General features: G+C 40.6%; 1 protein-coding gene across 1 annotated transcript; it reads left to right on the forward strand.

Moving 5' to 3' along the window:
- The first annotated feature begins 1,513 nt into the window (after positions 1-1,513).
- LOC131285332 (uncharacterized) lies at positions 1,514-5,702 on the forward strand. Its single transcript, XM_058314186.1, has 5 exons — positions 1,514-1,565; positions 1,642-1,836; positions 4,423-4,701; positions 4,783-5,530; positions 5,645-5,702. Exons 1-5 carry the CDS (start codon positions 1,514-1,516, stop codon positions 5,700-5,702), a joined length of 1,332 nt encoding a protein of 443 aa, XP_058170169.1.
- Positions 5,703-15,881: the final 10,179 nt, after the last annotated feature.

Raw genomic sequence — 15,881 nt, forward strand, 5'->3', positions numbered from 1 at the left:
TAATGGGACGAGACGAAGTTCCTAGGGTCAGCTTGTACAGTATAGATTAGCTTGTCATTGGGGTTTTCAACGGCACCACAACGTCTGATTTGTGGCGAATAATAAAGGCAATGGTTTCCGTTCATTAGGGCGAAATCATGCGTTGCTAAGAGACGTCAGAGTTACACAGGTTCTGTTTCGGGGGAAAACGGAATTATGGTAATGATGTAACGATGCTGTTTACAGCGGTAGTGTTTTCGATTTGGGATCGACGTCGAATTTGTTCTTGGTTTTGTGTTCTTCTGGCGTTGCAAGTTATTTATTACGTTAAAAGGGTTGGAACATTCGCGTCACGCAAAAAAGTTTACGAACCCATTGCTTTTTACACGCTTGGCTAATGTTAGTACAAACTTAGACGAAAAGATACAGCGCTGATGTTGAAACTTTTTTATTATAAACCAATGGAATAAAAGCAACTATGAAATACTTGAGCTGACAACTTTGGCAATTTTTGTGACCAAATCTGGTTCGAAAAGCTATACTGTTAGATTATTTGTTTTTTAACTTGGCACTGTTCCGTATCCGGGAATTCCGAAGAATTAGGACTTCTTCAATCTTCTGCGTGGAGGCTATCGCGTTAAACAGCCGAGATAGGCTAGCCGCACCATCTACGATGTTATGCTTCTTTGCTGGAATGGGAATCCCAATCTGAGACCAACATTCGATAAGCTCAACGTCAAGGTTTTTATTGCAATGCAATCAATTTGGAATCTCTTTTTCCTCCAAGACTCTTTAACTACACTTTCCTTCATTTTCACAGCATGTCATGGACTTCATTTTCCGATAGCTGGCGCGTGTGGTCCGATGAAGTGGCGTTTCCTCAGCGCAGATGTTAGCCGAGCCCGCCACATTACTCCCCCATCAAATTGGAGTTGTCGGTCGAACAGCGACTGTCACGATGACGATAACTCCTGCCGATCTTCCAGATGCGTGGTGGCTCACGTCGTGTGGGTCGATGACATCGGTGATGAGGATCCCGGCGATTGCCAGATAGTTTCATCGATACCGAAGTGGATTATTACCCTTCGCTAGGGTCGAGCAGCGATGACTGGGATGCTGGCAGGTGGTGCACTTGTTGCAAAACAGCTGCTCGGTGCAGCCTTCGTCGGACTCTTCGTGGTACTGCGAACACAGCGTTGCCATCAGTTTGTAGAACTGCGTATAGCTGTGATCTGATCAGGAACTGTGATCACGTCCTTGACACAGTTTGTGAAAGTGCGTATAACTGTGATCAGATCGGGCGCTTCGTGGAACAGCGATCACGACGGGCGCTTCGTGGAACAGATCAGGTCAGGGGGAGTCAGGTTGATAACGTCCTGCGATAAAGATTAACAGTGCAAAAGGCAGGCTATTAAAGCCTGCGGAGACCAACGGGCAGCGTCAATTGTCCAGTTGACTGCAGTGTGGTCTGCGTCGTTCAGAGTTAGTTCACAACGTACCAGCTTCCATCAGCCCCGAGAGTGGGGTCCTAAAGATGGCTTCCTTAATCCAACTTCTGCACCTCCTTGCGGCGGTTGGCATTGAAGGTATGTTTTCGATAGTCTTTGTAGACTCCAAAGCTAAACTCAATGAAATAAACTGTCAAATTTTATTGCATTGCAGTGAAGTATCCATCATCAAATCCAACGATCGATGGCGATACAAAGTGTGAGGTTCTTATCAAGACGGGCCTAGGCAATCCGGAGCCTGTGTTCCTGGACCGGGACAACAAATTGTGGTACCCGAATGGACCGGCTTTGGTGTGGAAGGGTGGAGAGTCGACGCTCATCGCCTGTCCGGGAAATACTATTTTCAACAGTGAGTAACGTTACGTTTGTTGTATGACCCCTTGGCACTATGGGGAACTTGTATGGAACAAGCGGACATTACTAGATTTAACGAGAATCGGTGGACATTTCGCGGTGTTTTGTTATTGTAGGTACGTGTCTTACTCAAAGCCATCATTGTAACCATTCTACAAGCTTTTAGCTTGTGTAAATAATTAATTATTCGATTTTTATCATATTTGAGCGCCCGAAGGTATGCAATGTACAGTACACATAGTTTTGATACAAAGAAATCTGTGATTTTTTAAATGTATAATCACCTGCAATTTTCAAAACTCTTTATAAAAACAAATTACAAATGTGTATTACAAAACATAAAAATCACATTTATTAATTCAATTCAATTTCCTTGGTCATTTAAGCTTATTTTAATATGATCTACTTTATTTATTACATGGTCAATTAACATATCTTCATTTTCTTTGTCCACTATGGTAAAAAAAGGTCTGTGACGATGGCTGGAAAGCAAAGCTTTTTCGTATTATGTTGTCTATAGCCTAAAGAATTCAAACTTAGAATTGGATCACTACTGTGTATAGCCCGCATAAAGGTATCTTCTAAATTATTCTCCCTAGACGATATTCTTGCATGTGCTGCCCTATCTGACCAGAAACATTTATGACGCGCTTCTAATGCTTCTTCTCCTAAACACCCAAGTGGAATAAGGGTCTGCAATATAATATCCCGGGCGTGTGCCAACACTTTATGTACTGTGGCCGGTATTTTAAACCAACTATATAGTGACAAAAATTTACGATAAGTAGCTTTGCAATACGAGTCAAATTTGTCAGTATTTATAGCTTTCTGGCTGTTTATGGTTATCAATATATTCCTAAACCTTTCTATCACATCTTTATCGACATTAAGAATAGTACTAGCAAGTGCAGGGTCGAAAAATATTCGACGACAAACATTCCCTGAGGTGCTTGTTCCTGACGATCCTGCTCGAGGTTGGTCAAGTCTCACACCGAATGCATCGTAGAGGTTTTGTCGAATTATTTTTTTCTGCGCTTCATATTCTGCGATGTACTCATGAGTAATCCTCCGTTTCTTACAGGGTCCGCAGTCATACAATGGCAGGCCCCAACCGGTACAGGGATTCATGAACGTGCTAGGGGGATTGCCTGTACCGGTAGAGGGATATCCGCGGGCATATAATTGCAAACCGCGGTGGCTGAGGGGAATCAAGCTGGCGTATTGTTGCGATTGTCAACCGGTCGCAAAATAGTAGGTATCTGGCAACCGTGCATGATTCAAATGTGTCGCACAAATGACCGTTAGATGGCGTGCTAAACAACTAATCGAACACGTTGAAAGGAAATATCAAATTTAGTTTTTGATATAATATTTTTTCCGTAAATACTAAATACGAAATTTCATTTAAACGTAGTTTTTCGTCGTTTTTACTTGAAATCTAACGGTTACTCATGCGATACATTTGAGTGTGCGGTGCACAGCACCGCTCATGCACGGTTGCCAGATACCTACTATTTTGCGACCGGTTGACAATCGCAACAATACGCCAGCTTGATTCCCCTCAGCCACCGCGGTTTGCAATTATATGCCCGCGGATATCCCTCTACCGGTACAGGCAATCCCCCTAGCACGTTCATGAATCCCTGTACCGGTTGGGGCCTGCCATTGTATGGCTGCGGACCCTGTAAATGGTACTCTTTAGGAAATATTTAATAAACACTGAAGAAACCGCAACCAGCAATGTAGTGGGGATATGCCATGCAATAATTCGGAAGGTAGTGGGGTAAATCCTGTTTCAAGCAAAGTTAGATCACTTATCTGAACAGGAGTTGCACCACAAATAGGACAACGCATGCCTTGTTGTTCCGTGATCATTGATAAAAAAAAATGATTACACACAGCTTGACAGCTATGATAACCGACTGATAAGCGTGTTTACATAGTAGAATAAAGAACTTGACTGTTTAGATCATTTTGTTTTCAAATCGTTTTCATTGTTTTTTCATAGAGACCAGGAACGATTAGCAGAGTGTTTTTTTTTCGAAATTACGGTTGGGGTTGATCCGGGTCCATGCCGGCGGTGAAACTTTGCTAAATACTTTAAAAATAGTAAAACTATGTTTCTAAACGCTAATTATACCAGAACACTTCGAAACATTTTTTTGCTGTATTATCAAAGTTGAAAAAGCGTATTTTTTCCATAATGCCACACAGTTTTACTTAGCAAAAGTGAGTAAGACATGGTAAATGTACATATTAAATATTTTTTTATGAAAGCTTAACATATTACCTTTCCAACGATGTATAAAACATCATGGTCATAGTTTAAATACTTGTAAAACGATTGCCATCAAGCAAGCAATAAAAGTTCGCTAGCGCGGACCATTTTTTATCACTTTTATGACTTTGACAGATTATTTCTCGAAATCTACTAGTCCTAAAAGGCTAATAATTTGGATTGGTCTTAGTTAACTTGTCTACTGCAAGGAAATGTAACTGAATTTATCATACTCTCCATCGCTTAATGTCCGCCTTTTCCCCATAGTGCTTGGGTCTCTGAAATCGAATTCTCCTTTCACAGCTGGAAGTTCTACGGCGTCCATTACCTGCTTTGCCGGTACGATTTTTACCCTTAACGGACTGAGTCATCTTGTGGACATTTCCAAAGTTCATTGCGTGGAACGTCCGAAGGGTAGTGTGCAGAACACTCATCGAGGCTGTGCTTATGGTGGTACTTTGCTGAACGTGGGCTTCCGTGTGCTTGGGGTCGGTTTTGTGCCGTACTTTCAGTCGTGTTACAAAATGTGGAAGGCTTCCGTCAGCTACACTCGCCATGTGATCGATGGTGCTGCTATTAACTGTAAGTAACGAATTTGGGGATCTTACACGAGGAGTTGGTACAAATGACAGTTTTCAAATGACGTGTTCCGCTTCTCGACAGATAAAATCCCTATCACGCAGGAAGAAAAGGATAATCTATTTTTCGAGCCTGCCGAAGTGCCACCGGGCCTTGAACCGCAATCCGCCTACTCCCAAATTAACCAGGAACCTCGTTTCACGCAGCTGCTCGGATCCGAGGATCAGGCGAGGAGCTACATCACCTCCACATCCTTCCTGACCCGTGGCCATCTGACTCCCTATGGGGACGGTATCTTTCGGTCCTGGAGGTGGGCCACCTACTTCTTCGTCAACGCGGCACCTCAGTGGAGGGTCACTAATGCGGGCAACTGGGAAGTTGTGGAGAAAGCCGCACGTGACGTATCTGGCCGGCTTAAAGAGGAGCTGCTGGTCTTCACCGGTACGCACGATATCCTAATGCTGACGGACGTAGACGGACAGCATGTTGAGATCACACTCGTGGCTGACAGAATACAGGTGCCCAAGTGGTACTGGAAGATCATCAAGTCGAATAAAAAGGATGCCGCCATTGCGCTGGTCAGCAACAACGATCCGTTCCGCACGAGCATGCCAGCCGGGGAGATGCTGTGCCAGAACATTTGTGATAAGCACGGTTGGTCCAATCCGTTGTATGCCAACTTTGGGCGAGGCTACACCTACTGCTGCAAAGTTGACGACCTGCGTCTTGCCATCCCCAGCATTCCGAACGAAGCTAATGCTGCTAACGTGTTAAGGTATGATGGGAACATCGACTCCGCAACCGGAGCGTCATGGACGCATGACGAACTCCGGTAAATTTTGGAGCCGGCTCCAGAGCCGGTGCATTTATAAACACGCATTTATAATCATGCATTTATAAACACGTTGGTGGTTCTGTTTCATAATTTGTTTATCTCAAAATGTAGATGCTTATCAACCAAGATTGACACCAATAATTCGGAGTTGCGTCGAATGACTTTATAATCATTTCAGTCAGCTACACACGGTTGTAAAGGAAGCGATATAGAAGAACAAGTAAAGAACACGAAATAAAAATGCAGATGTATGAGATTGTTAGCGTTTGTCAGATACCACAAATGAGATAGTGTAGCATTCGCAGCAAAACGCGACAAATAATTAAAAGAGTTTTATTAGCTCATGACGGTAAGCAACATTTCTCATAAACAACCAATTAAATGAACAAAATCGATTTTAAAAATTCTCATTTTAAGTAAGTTGACGGTAACACTTTCGGAGAGACGAGACGTCTGACCAATGTTATGCAGGTTTTATAGTGTATTTTTTTAATTGTAATGCTTTGTTTTTTTTTTCAATATTAGTGTATTATTATTATTGAACGAGGCGAAGTTCGTTGGGTCAACTTGTACCTTAAAAATATTCTTGTCTAATTAATTTGTGTGAATGCCAAAATAAGTATATTCACTGCACATGATTTTAGCTAAATACACAATAATTTATATTAAACTGTAGATTGGTTTTATTATCATCAGTTGTTCTCTAATTTATGTTGACGTCGAATTGCTTATAGAAACATAGCAAACCATGTGATATCAAAGCTCATTTTGTTTGCACCCCCTAACCCTTCTTGAAATCTCATGTTCGTGGTCCTCCCCCGTAACCTTTTTTTTAAATTCCAGCGACTTATCAACCGGCTCCATTACGAGCGGTGCGAAAATACCTACACCGTTTCGTTTCCGTTTCCGAGCGTGCACAGCACACATGTGCATCAACGGTGTGTGATTTTGGGGGGAAGCGAGATGATTGATTGGATTGATAAATACCCGGTTTTTGATAGATTGAGACAAGCTGATACACACACCATTTCCACCGAGCTGGGCAAACGTGGGTGTGCGTATGTGCCGGACGTTTGCCGGGCTGGAAAAGCGGATGGGGAAACTCAGTGGGTGCAGATGGAGCGATGGGGTGGGTGTTGTGCTTACTGATCGCACGGACTCGACGGGTTGAAATGACCTTTTTGTGACAGAAATTGTGATACGAGCGAGTATGTGTGTGTGTGTGTATTTGAGTCGGTTGGAATCGGGATGACAGCTCACGCGATCCTGACCGAGTTTACACATGTCATGCTGCCGGTTGAAATCGATAGGGTTGAGGGTAAGTAATCGTACAAAAAACCTAACTGATACCACGATAAAAAGATTCCAGGGAGAGAGAGAGAGAGAGAAAAGTAGAGATAAATAGAGAGAGCAGATTCGGTAGGCCTCATATTTGGTCCGGTTCATAGAGGTTAGGTAAACTCGAGCCCGAATATGCACCTTTCACTTTTCTCGTTGGGTTGGGTTAATTTCCGGCCAGCATGAAATAGAAAATCGATCCGCTACGAATGTAACACTTTAATATGTGTATCGTCGTGCTGGCCTCACTGCGAGTGGAAGGCAACATTAATTAACATCAATTAGGATGCGATATACTTTTATCAGTTAAAGGCAGCAAATTGTTTTCCCTTTCGACTCGCTCATACTCGATAATTTGTTACGTCACCTAAATGACATGAAAAATTAAATTGAAGCGCTCTATATTTTTCATATTCTCAGTATGTTTTTTTTTGAAGGAAATTGAAGCTTTATTTTGATTATAATATTTACTTACGTAGAGATTTTCCTCAACAGGAAGGCCTTAACACTAATAAAATAACTTACATCTCTTAAAGAGATGAACAAAGAATGTATAATGGACTGGTTATTGCTTGAAAGCTTTTTTTATATTCTTTGTATCCTTTTCCTCTAATTAAACTAAACGTTATACATATATTACTCGATCTATTTAAATTAATCATCTAAAATCCTGTACATATTCGTTCAAATTAATCTGCACCACTTCGTCACATTGAGTGAAGTTGTTTATTTTGTAATTTAGGCCTTCACTTTAAAATTTTAAAAGCAAAATTGTTTTATCTCCACATGAAAGGATATCAAACTCATAAAAATTAACTTTAGTTTTCTGCTATTTGAAGCTACAAACATTAAACGATGGGAAATACTTATAATAACCGTATCATAATAAGGCATTTTCCTTTTACAATTTGATAGAATTGTGAGTCAAAAGTATTCTTTAATGGTAAAAGTATTTTTTACAACAAAATCTCCACACTATGTACGTGCAGTTGAAAACCTCAAAACCATTTATTTTAGAAAATTTTTGTCAGTAATAATAATATAATATAAATTAACATAATGTTCAAAGCTAATTTACACATTTGGCCATAAAACTTGCTATTTTTTATTCTAAACGGAAAATTCAAGAAGCATATTGCAAAATAATATGAAAGCTTTTACATAAGAACCCAAACGAGATTTCAATTAACGAATATTGGCAATGAGCCGTTGAGTTTTAGTTGATACACCATACTAAGAAGTGATAAAAATCTTCGTATGCCAGCAGAATCCATCAATTGAACTTACTGATTGGTTAAATCTAAATGTTAAACATGATTGGCGTAATCTTCAATGCGTGTTTCGTGCTATACAAACTTAAAATCCTCAACAGTTTGTAGCATAATTAACTTAAAAAATTTCATAATAAACAGTAAAAAATCATACATTTCGCAATCCTTCTACTACTTTATGCTTTCAGGAACAACCTATTAACTTTTTTTCAATCCTACGTTCAATCGCGTGTGTGACCTTTTCCCGAAGATGTAATTGGTTTGAGAGTGGCGTAATTAAACACAGTGAAAATTTGGAAACCGACGGCCTGCGTACGCTGAAACTTTGTTAAGACCCACTGATGTTATTAGCGTGACATATGCTCCGTACGAACATTAAACTATGCCACTGTTTTCCATGAGGGTTGAAGGAGGCTATGCATGAATTAAAGATTAATGGAATTGCAAAGAACGGTGTGAACCGCATGGGATCCAATTTGTATCTCGCGCGAATGGGTGCTGAAAATCTTGTTGAAAGTTAGTAAATGTAAGGCGTTCGAGAGTGTACAGTGATTTATTAAATACAACTTAAATGTTTGTCTTAATTAAAATCAACAAAATGGAAAGCACCGTTGTTCGTTGCGTCTCGTTGAATAGTGATTCCAGAAATCACTGCTAATGAAGCGTTTGATAAAACTAATGACTCTAATCACCCCATTCCAGCTGGATGTACGTACTCGTGCGGCGAGTCTAATGAAACGGATTTACTATCACCGGGCACAGCGTGAAATGCAAAAGCTTTCGCTTGCCTTTCGTCCGGTTGTGGTTTTTCGATGGCTATACCATCGGACGGCTTCACATGGGGTAAAATAAGCTCCACCGTACCGAGCGCTAATGGATGCGCTCATTGATTGATTTCGAGAGGCCGCACGGTGGAATGAATGGGAAAATGCGTTTCAATGTGGGCTTAACTTTAATCACTACCCACAATTCGGTTGAGGACAGTGATTTTAGTGTTGCTGATGATGCGATTGATGATGCTTTCTGCAAAGCATAACAGTGATGGGTGAGGGGAGAATATAATCGATGAAAGTGAAACAGAGGATTAGATGAGAATTGGCTTTGGGAAACTTGATGCTTGAAATGAGAGCTTGATGGTGTTCATTATCATTTAAAATCGAATGAATTAAGCAGTTTTAAAGTCTTTGAATTGTTGGTGAAAAGAATTTTTGGAAAAACTTGATCAATAATTCAGCAATATATAAAAATATTTTGAAAAGCACTTGACTTAACACTGCTTGAATTGAATTTTAAGCATAAAATCGAAACGAAACTTACCTTTCATTCACTACGTTCTTCTTTCAGCATCCAAATGCCGGGTCGAGAAAGGTTACATTCAGTTTCATAAAAACATTTTGCTTTATTACCAACGCCTGCTCCCAATTCGCTCTCAATTCACTCGGTGCCTTTCTTCATTTGAATAACATTTGCACATTTATCTTGTTTGTTTTGTTTTTCCTCCCTCCTAATTCCAACACCTCGTAACATCAACTCGTTCACTCGAAATTCAATATTTTCCTTTCCAGCCACCGCTAACATTGGAAATTACATTTGTTTCTCATCATGGTTGCTACATCATAGAGTTGTGCCATTTAGTAGTGGTTTTTAGGGGTTGAACTGTGTTCTCAGTTTTGGTTTCGTGTTCGGTTGCCTTTGCCGCTGTGTTTTTGCTTATTTTTGTTATTTTTTATTGTGTGCTTGTGTGCGTAACGCATACAGACCCGCTTATTTCGAAGAAAACTCTATTATTTCTCATGGTTAATAGTTTTCGTATTTGTTTTAGTTTTTAACACACAGCCTCTCGGTATTGTTTCCCATTCCTACCGATATTATTTGTGTGTATGTGTGTGTGATTTGTGAGTGCTTGTCATACTACCCGTTCTACCCGCTGTGCTGTACAAATGAATATTAGTTTTACCGGTTTTCATCACACTGTCCACCTCGCTTGCCATCTCGTTTTGATCTTGACTCAGAGTTTTTTTTTGTTATTTTGCACAGAAATTTGGACATGTTTTTTTCGGACCGGTTCTGAATTTAAGATTTAAGAGTTACCTTTGTTTTCGTTCTGCAGTTCAAATGATATTAACATTTTTTTTGTTATTTTGCACATTTTCTGTCACAAATGGCTGGTTTTGATTTATGCTATGATTTGAGATAATTCGTTTTGTTTTTCCTTCTTGTCGTTGCCATCTGCCGATTCCTTAGACCCGACTGTGGAAGTTTTTAATTTTATTTACATCGTAACGTAAAACAGCTTTTTTGTGTAGTTCGTACTTGTTTGTGTAGTTTGGTATTTACCCAACCAAAAGCGACTTGTTATACCTTCGATCTTTTTTGCCTCGCTTTCGCTTTGTTTTTCTTCATAAAACATTTCCTTTCCCGTTCCGAGGGTGGCTGAAGGTGGCAACCGTTTTGCCTCGTGTTCCACTTTAGCTTAAATGATGATTTATTAAGATTCGGTGGCAGATTGTCTCGCGTTATAATGTCCGCTTTTGTCTTTGCTGTGAGTCCTTGACCTACTTGAGTTTTGCTGTGTCTCTACGTGCTTTGTTGTTTGACCGTATTTTGATCGCTACAATTTTTCATCAGAAGGTTTCATTTATTTATGCTAATTTTGAAGTTTTTTTCATTCATTCTAGTGAAATACTCAATGCTAAAAGACATCTATACTTTGTCGAGGGGAATTGTTTTTGAGGCAGCTGCAACACACTTTTTCTCGGTGCCTTAGTGTTGGGTTTATTTTATCGTAGATTGTTTTATTGCTTACCCTGCAGAACCTTATAGCTCGAAGTGTTTCGGTATGCAGCTACAAAAGCTTCGTTTGATTTTGTTGCGTACAGAAAGGAAGTTTTGTTCGTGGGAAGTCAAACGTAATTTAAGTTCACGGCTAGAAGGGGATTAAATGTTTCAACGGTTTGTAGGTTTGAAAACAAAAACTAAGGCACATAGAATAGTAGCACGATGGCAATAACAGTTGCCGTAGAGGAAATGCTAATAACGAGCGGGTAATGTACGTGAAATTTAAAGTTTTCGAAACATTATTAATCGTGTTCGCTGTGATGCAATATGTGATTGATTTGTTTTGACAATGTTTCTGTTTTTCGTTTTCTTTAATTGAATTCCTCCTCAAATATTCAGGTTGTTGAGAGCTTTATCTGAGCTAATGTGTATAGCTTGTTGATGCAAACACATTACCATCGGTGTGCGTTCTCAGAAAATGCAATTTAGATGAAACTGTAACAGTCAAACACTTGAGAGACGTTAAATGGATTTGAAATGTCAATTTGATTGCTTTCCGTCAAAAACATCTAACGGAAAACTGTACCGCAAAGGAAAAACATCACATACAGTGTTCGGGGAGCAGGGACCCACTTTTTTCCAGCACAAAAAGCGTCACGCTGTGGTCGGCCACCTTTTCGGCAACGTTAAGAATGCATCGCTGCACGAGTGCAGCTTGAGGAACGCCATTTTTCTTCCGTCACTTTGACAGATGCGGTACGCGCTGCAGAAGTGACCTGCCTGCTGCTATTGCACTTTCGAGTATTTTTTTTTTATATTTCCTCTTCGCTCTCTTTCTCTGTCCTCTACTCTCTATCTCTTTATCAAATCAAACCCCGAAAGTGCGCCTTCCCGCTTCAACGAATCGTTAGTATCAGCTGACCTTCGCCGGACGCGATGGAACGTGATTTATGGCTTCGTTTCGTAACGGGTGACGGGTTCTGCTTTTGTGCCATCCACCATGCCACCCCTTGGCCGGGGCCCGGAAAAAACACAGCGGAAAACACGCACCCTTTATGGTACACAATGCGGAGCGGAAAATAAATTGTGCCAAGCTGTCATGGTGCATGTTGCGTTCGCCCTAATGGTTGGTCATTATTGTGGAACGGAGTGGGAAGCTGCAGAGCGTCATCCATGGTGCGTTACCGTGCGTTATGCGTTACCAATGCGATGCAATTTGATTTTCGAAGGGTGTTTTGTGGTTACTTGGGTGAAAGTCGATTTTAGTTTTCAAAGTTAAATTTGGACAAAATGTAAAATTAAACTATCTTTTTAGGTATGTTTTATAGGCCGATCCAAAGAAAACAGGAATGCAACCTTTCAAAAGCTAAGTTAAGCTGTCAATTTGAACAAGACTAATTTTTTAACAAGACGAACAAGAGAAACTAATCTTTTACTAAAGTTATTTGTAGTAAACACCAAAATAGATATGCGAAAGAAAATGATGATATTCATTTACATTCCTATATTGCATCGCTTAGATCATGTTTACAAACGTGTTTCTTTTTTAATTGCCGGTGTATCTAGCAACATTTGTGAAGAAATTATTGTTTACTCGGATCATAATTGGACACGGTCGAACCAAACAAGCTTCCTGTTTCGGTGAGGTCGGCATTTTCGCAATCAGCGTACCTTGATTAAATTCTGTTGACTTGCACATCGCGGGCCCTCGTTACCGAGCTCCTTGGATTAGATTTCACGTTTCCATTTGTTTTTTACCGATGGGTTCGGATTTCGGTGGACCTTAGCGACGCTGAACTGGCTTACTGCTTGCTTTATTTCGTCTACTGTTCGTTTCGTTTCTTCCAATAGATCAGGTTGTTCGCGATGATTCATAAACATTAATTTATTTTATTTTATTTTGCGACTGATGGTTCTTGTTTAACTGGGAAGTTGTCTAGGTTGGGCACCCTCCCTTGCAATCATATTATTTTTCCCTTAGAAGATGTTGCTTATCAGGAGCTTTCGCGTTTGCATTGCCCGGTCAAGTGAATTAAGCATCTTGTTTCATGGCGAGCAGCGGTTCACCCTTGTGGTGCTGATATGCTGAGTGAGACCGTTTTTTGTTCTCAGCAAGTGTTCGGTTCACCGAAGTATGGAAAGCTTTTGTTCGCAGAAAAATTGATATCGGGAAGGCGGCATTGGATTCCTTGCCCTTCCAAGTATTTTGACTTCCACCGGATGGATACCATAGGAAGGTTTGCGGTGGAGGACCAAACTTCATCGTGATAGCCTGTTTGTTTTTCATCCAAACCATTAACGTACCACGTTTAGTGGCAAGGAAAATTCAGTTGTTTGACAACACGACAAAGGGTATCGTTTTGGAGTTTTTCATTATTTGCAGGATAAACATTATTAAATATTTAATTCTTGTCCGTTATCGTATCGAGAAATGTAAGAAGAATATCTCATTGTAGTCACTTGTAGTTACCCAGAAACAATGTAAGCCTAGAGTTTTGAAGGTTTTGTTTTTTATTCTAAGAACTTATTTAACTCTCCTTAGCAGTTAAATTTAAACTTGTTTGGTAGAATTTTCCAGTTTTTCGCGTATAGTACCTTTGATCATCATTCTCCTAATTCATTCCAGCACCCTTGAGGGATTTTTCCGTCGTTGTAGAAAATATTCCGGGAAACAGTTTCAACAACAACAGCACCTACGACAAAGTATCATATTCTCTTTTTTCCTGCGAGAAACAGAAAATTAACCTATGGCTCCTGAAAACTCACTTGAATTCTAATAAAATACTCCCTGTTTTCTTCCCAAAACGGGTTGAATAATGTTTTGATAAAAGAAAAAGCTCCTTTTGAATCGTCTAAAAAGTTTTTTTCACTTTTTACTGCTGCCGATGTGTGAAATGGGGATTACAACAAAACGAACGTTTCTAGTCGGTTGTGTATTGTTCAACTTTTCGTTCGCACTCGTTGGCCCTTTTTTCGCTCGCCGACAAATACGAACTAATCAAAACTCATAACAACGTTAAGAGGAAGAATGAAGTTAAATGATGCTTCAGCCGATGGCAAGCTTGCAGACATTTTCATCGCACAAAGGGCGCACGAACACACGCACACGGCTCCTCGATCTTTGGTTGACATGTTTTGATGACGGTCTCGAATGAATTTAAATTTCTTCAGTTGCAGAATATGGTTGCTCATGTGGAGGGTTTTTTTCGTGTTATTGTGAGTGCCCTTTTTTCGTATCTCGCCCGCAAGAAAACGTAAGACTTTTCGTGCGAGTGGAAATTTAAATTAACTCCCAGCCAAAAATCCCAATCCGCTACCCTTGGTGGGTTTTCCGAAAAAGGAAAGGCGGGCAAAAGGGGGCAGCTTAACAACGCTGATGTGCCAACGTGGTAACTCATCCATTAAATTGAATATATGGGCACCACCTTCCCATCCCTTTACCCGGCGTGGTAGGAATAATACGGCTTCGGGTGACTTCAATAGGATCATGTCGTGTAAGCTGCCGTCTAAAAAAAACAGGCTTTCCTAAGTGAAGGGAAGAGAAAACTCCTGTTTTCCTTCACGGCACGTGGATGCTACCAGACGAGCGCTTCAACCCATGGGAAGGAGGAATTCTCTCCGGTAGAAATGTCACCGGTACCGGTCCCGGTTTGTACCTGTAAAAGTGGATGTGTTTGGTTGCGCTCTTTTGCCAGAAATGCTCCTCGAGAGATTGGTTTGGAACTTGTCTTCCAAACCAGACGCACACCAGTCTCTTGTTGCACGCTTTAAAGGAAATGAAATTATTTATCCATTTTCAGGAGCTTTCACAGCTTTCGGCTTCGGGTTTCCCTAAGCAGCGGGGCTTAGAAAGGGTCCCCAAAGGGCGAAGAAAGTGACGCATACGCATCCTTTCCCATGGGGGAGGCTCTAGAAGCCGAGATGGATTCTTTGTGTGCACCTCGGACGGTCCCGACCCTGGAGGAAGGCAGCTGAAACTCGATTAGCGGAGCTTATCACGCCGTCCACAACTGTCTCCTCTCTTCACCGGGCAGAGATATTGCTGGATTTTGTGCCGACGTTATCACCGACGACAACCGGAAGGTCTTCGGGCACGAGGCCAACTCTTAATGATTCAATTTGAATAATGAATATGAAAAAAGTTTCCCTCTCAATTCATCCATGCGTGTCACCGCACCACTAATGTGACGTTTCTCGGGCGTGTTTCACTCAAGTGCCCGATGTCGTTTGACAGAGAGCTTCACCCGGGGCAACCTGGGCCGCTTTTCCCGGAATCGAGGGTTTTTGGAATGTTAAAAGATGCTTTTCGCGAGTACAAACACAGCAGACAATGTAGAGATCCACTTAGGAGAAGTTCCAAACATACATTTGCAGTAAACGCAATGTTTCGCACAGGTAAACGAAACGGGAAAAAAACCTTTCATCCATGCAGTTGATGTAAAATTTTCCAATTTATTCGTTACAAAAGAAAAAAAGGAACAGTAACAAAGGAACAATTCAACAAATGTTATTGACGTGGCATTAGCGTTAGAAGAAAAAGCGAAACAGATAATCTTCACGAGTGGAACGCCAAATACTGGAATGAATGAGCTGTGCAGAATATTTGCGAATGAATTTTACACGAAGGCAAAAACCCGAAAACAGGGGGAACATAATAGATTACTTTACAATTTTACACAAATGAAAGCTCAATTTGTACGGCTTGGAAGGTTTTCGTTTTCGCATGGCAGGAATTTTTAATCCTCGCGCATTGTCAATTTACTTTTGGAATAATTTGTAAAAGCGCTTTCGTCATGTGTGTGTCGATTGTTGTTGCTCTCGCTGTGAAATGGAAGTAGAACAAAGCTTACAGATGAATCAATATTGAGTTTTTATGCAACAATATCAAATGCAACAAATCAAAAGAGGAAAATCATTACGTTTCCTGTAACGTCGAGATGATTTTCTTCATAAAAAAGCAC

Source organism: Anopheles ziemanni, chromosome 3 (genome assembly GCF_943734765.1).
Source record: "Anopheles ziemanni chromosome 3, idAnoZiCoDA_A2_x.2, whole genome shotgun sequence".
NCBI lineage: Eukaryota > Metazoa > Arthropoda > Insecta > Diptera > Culicidae > Anopheles > Anopheles ziemanni.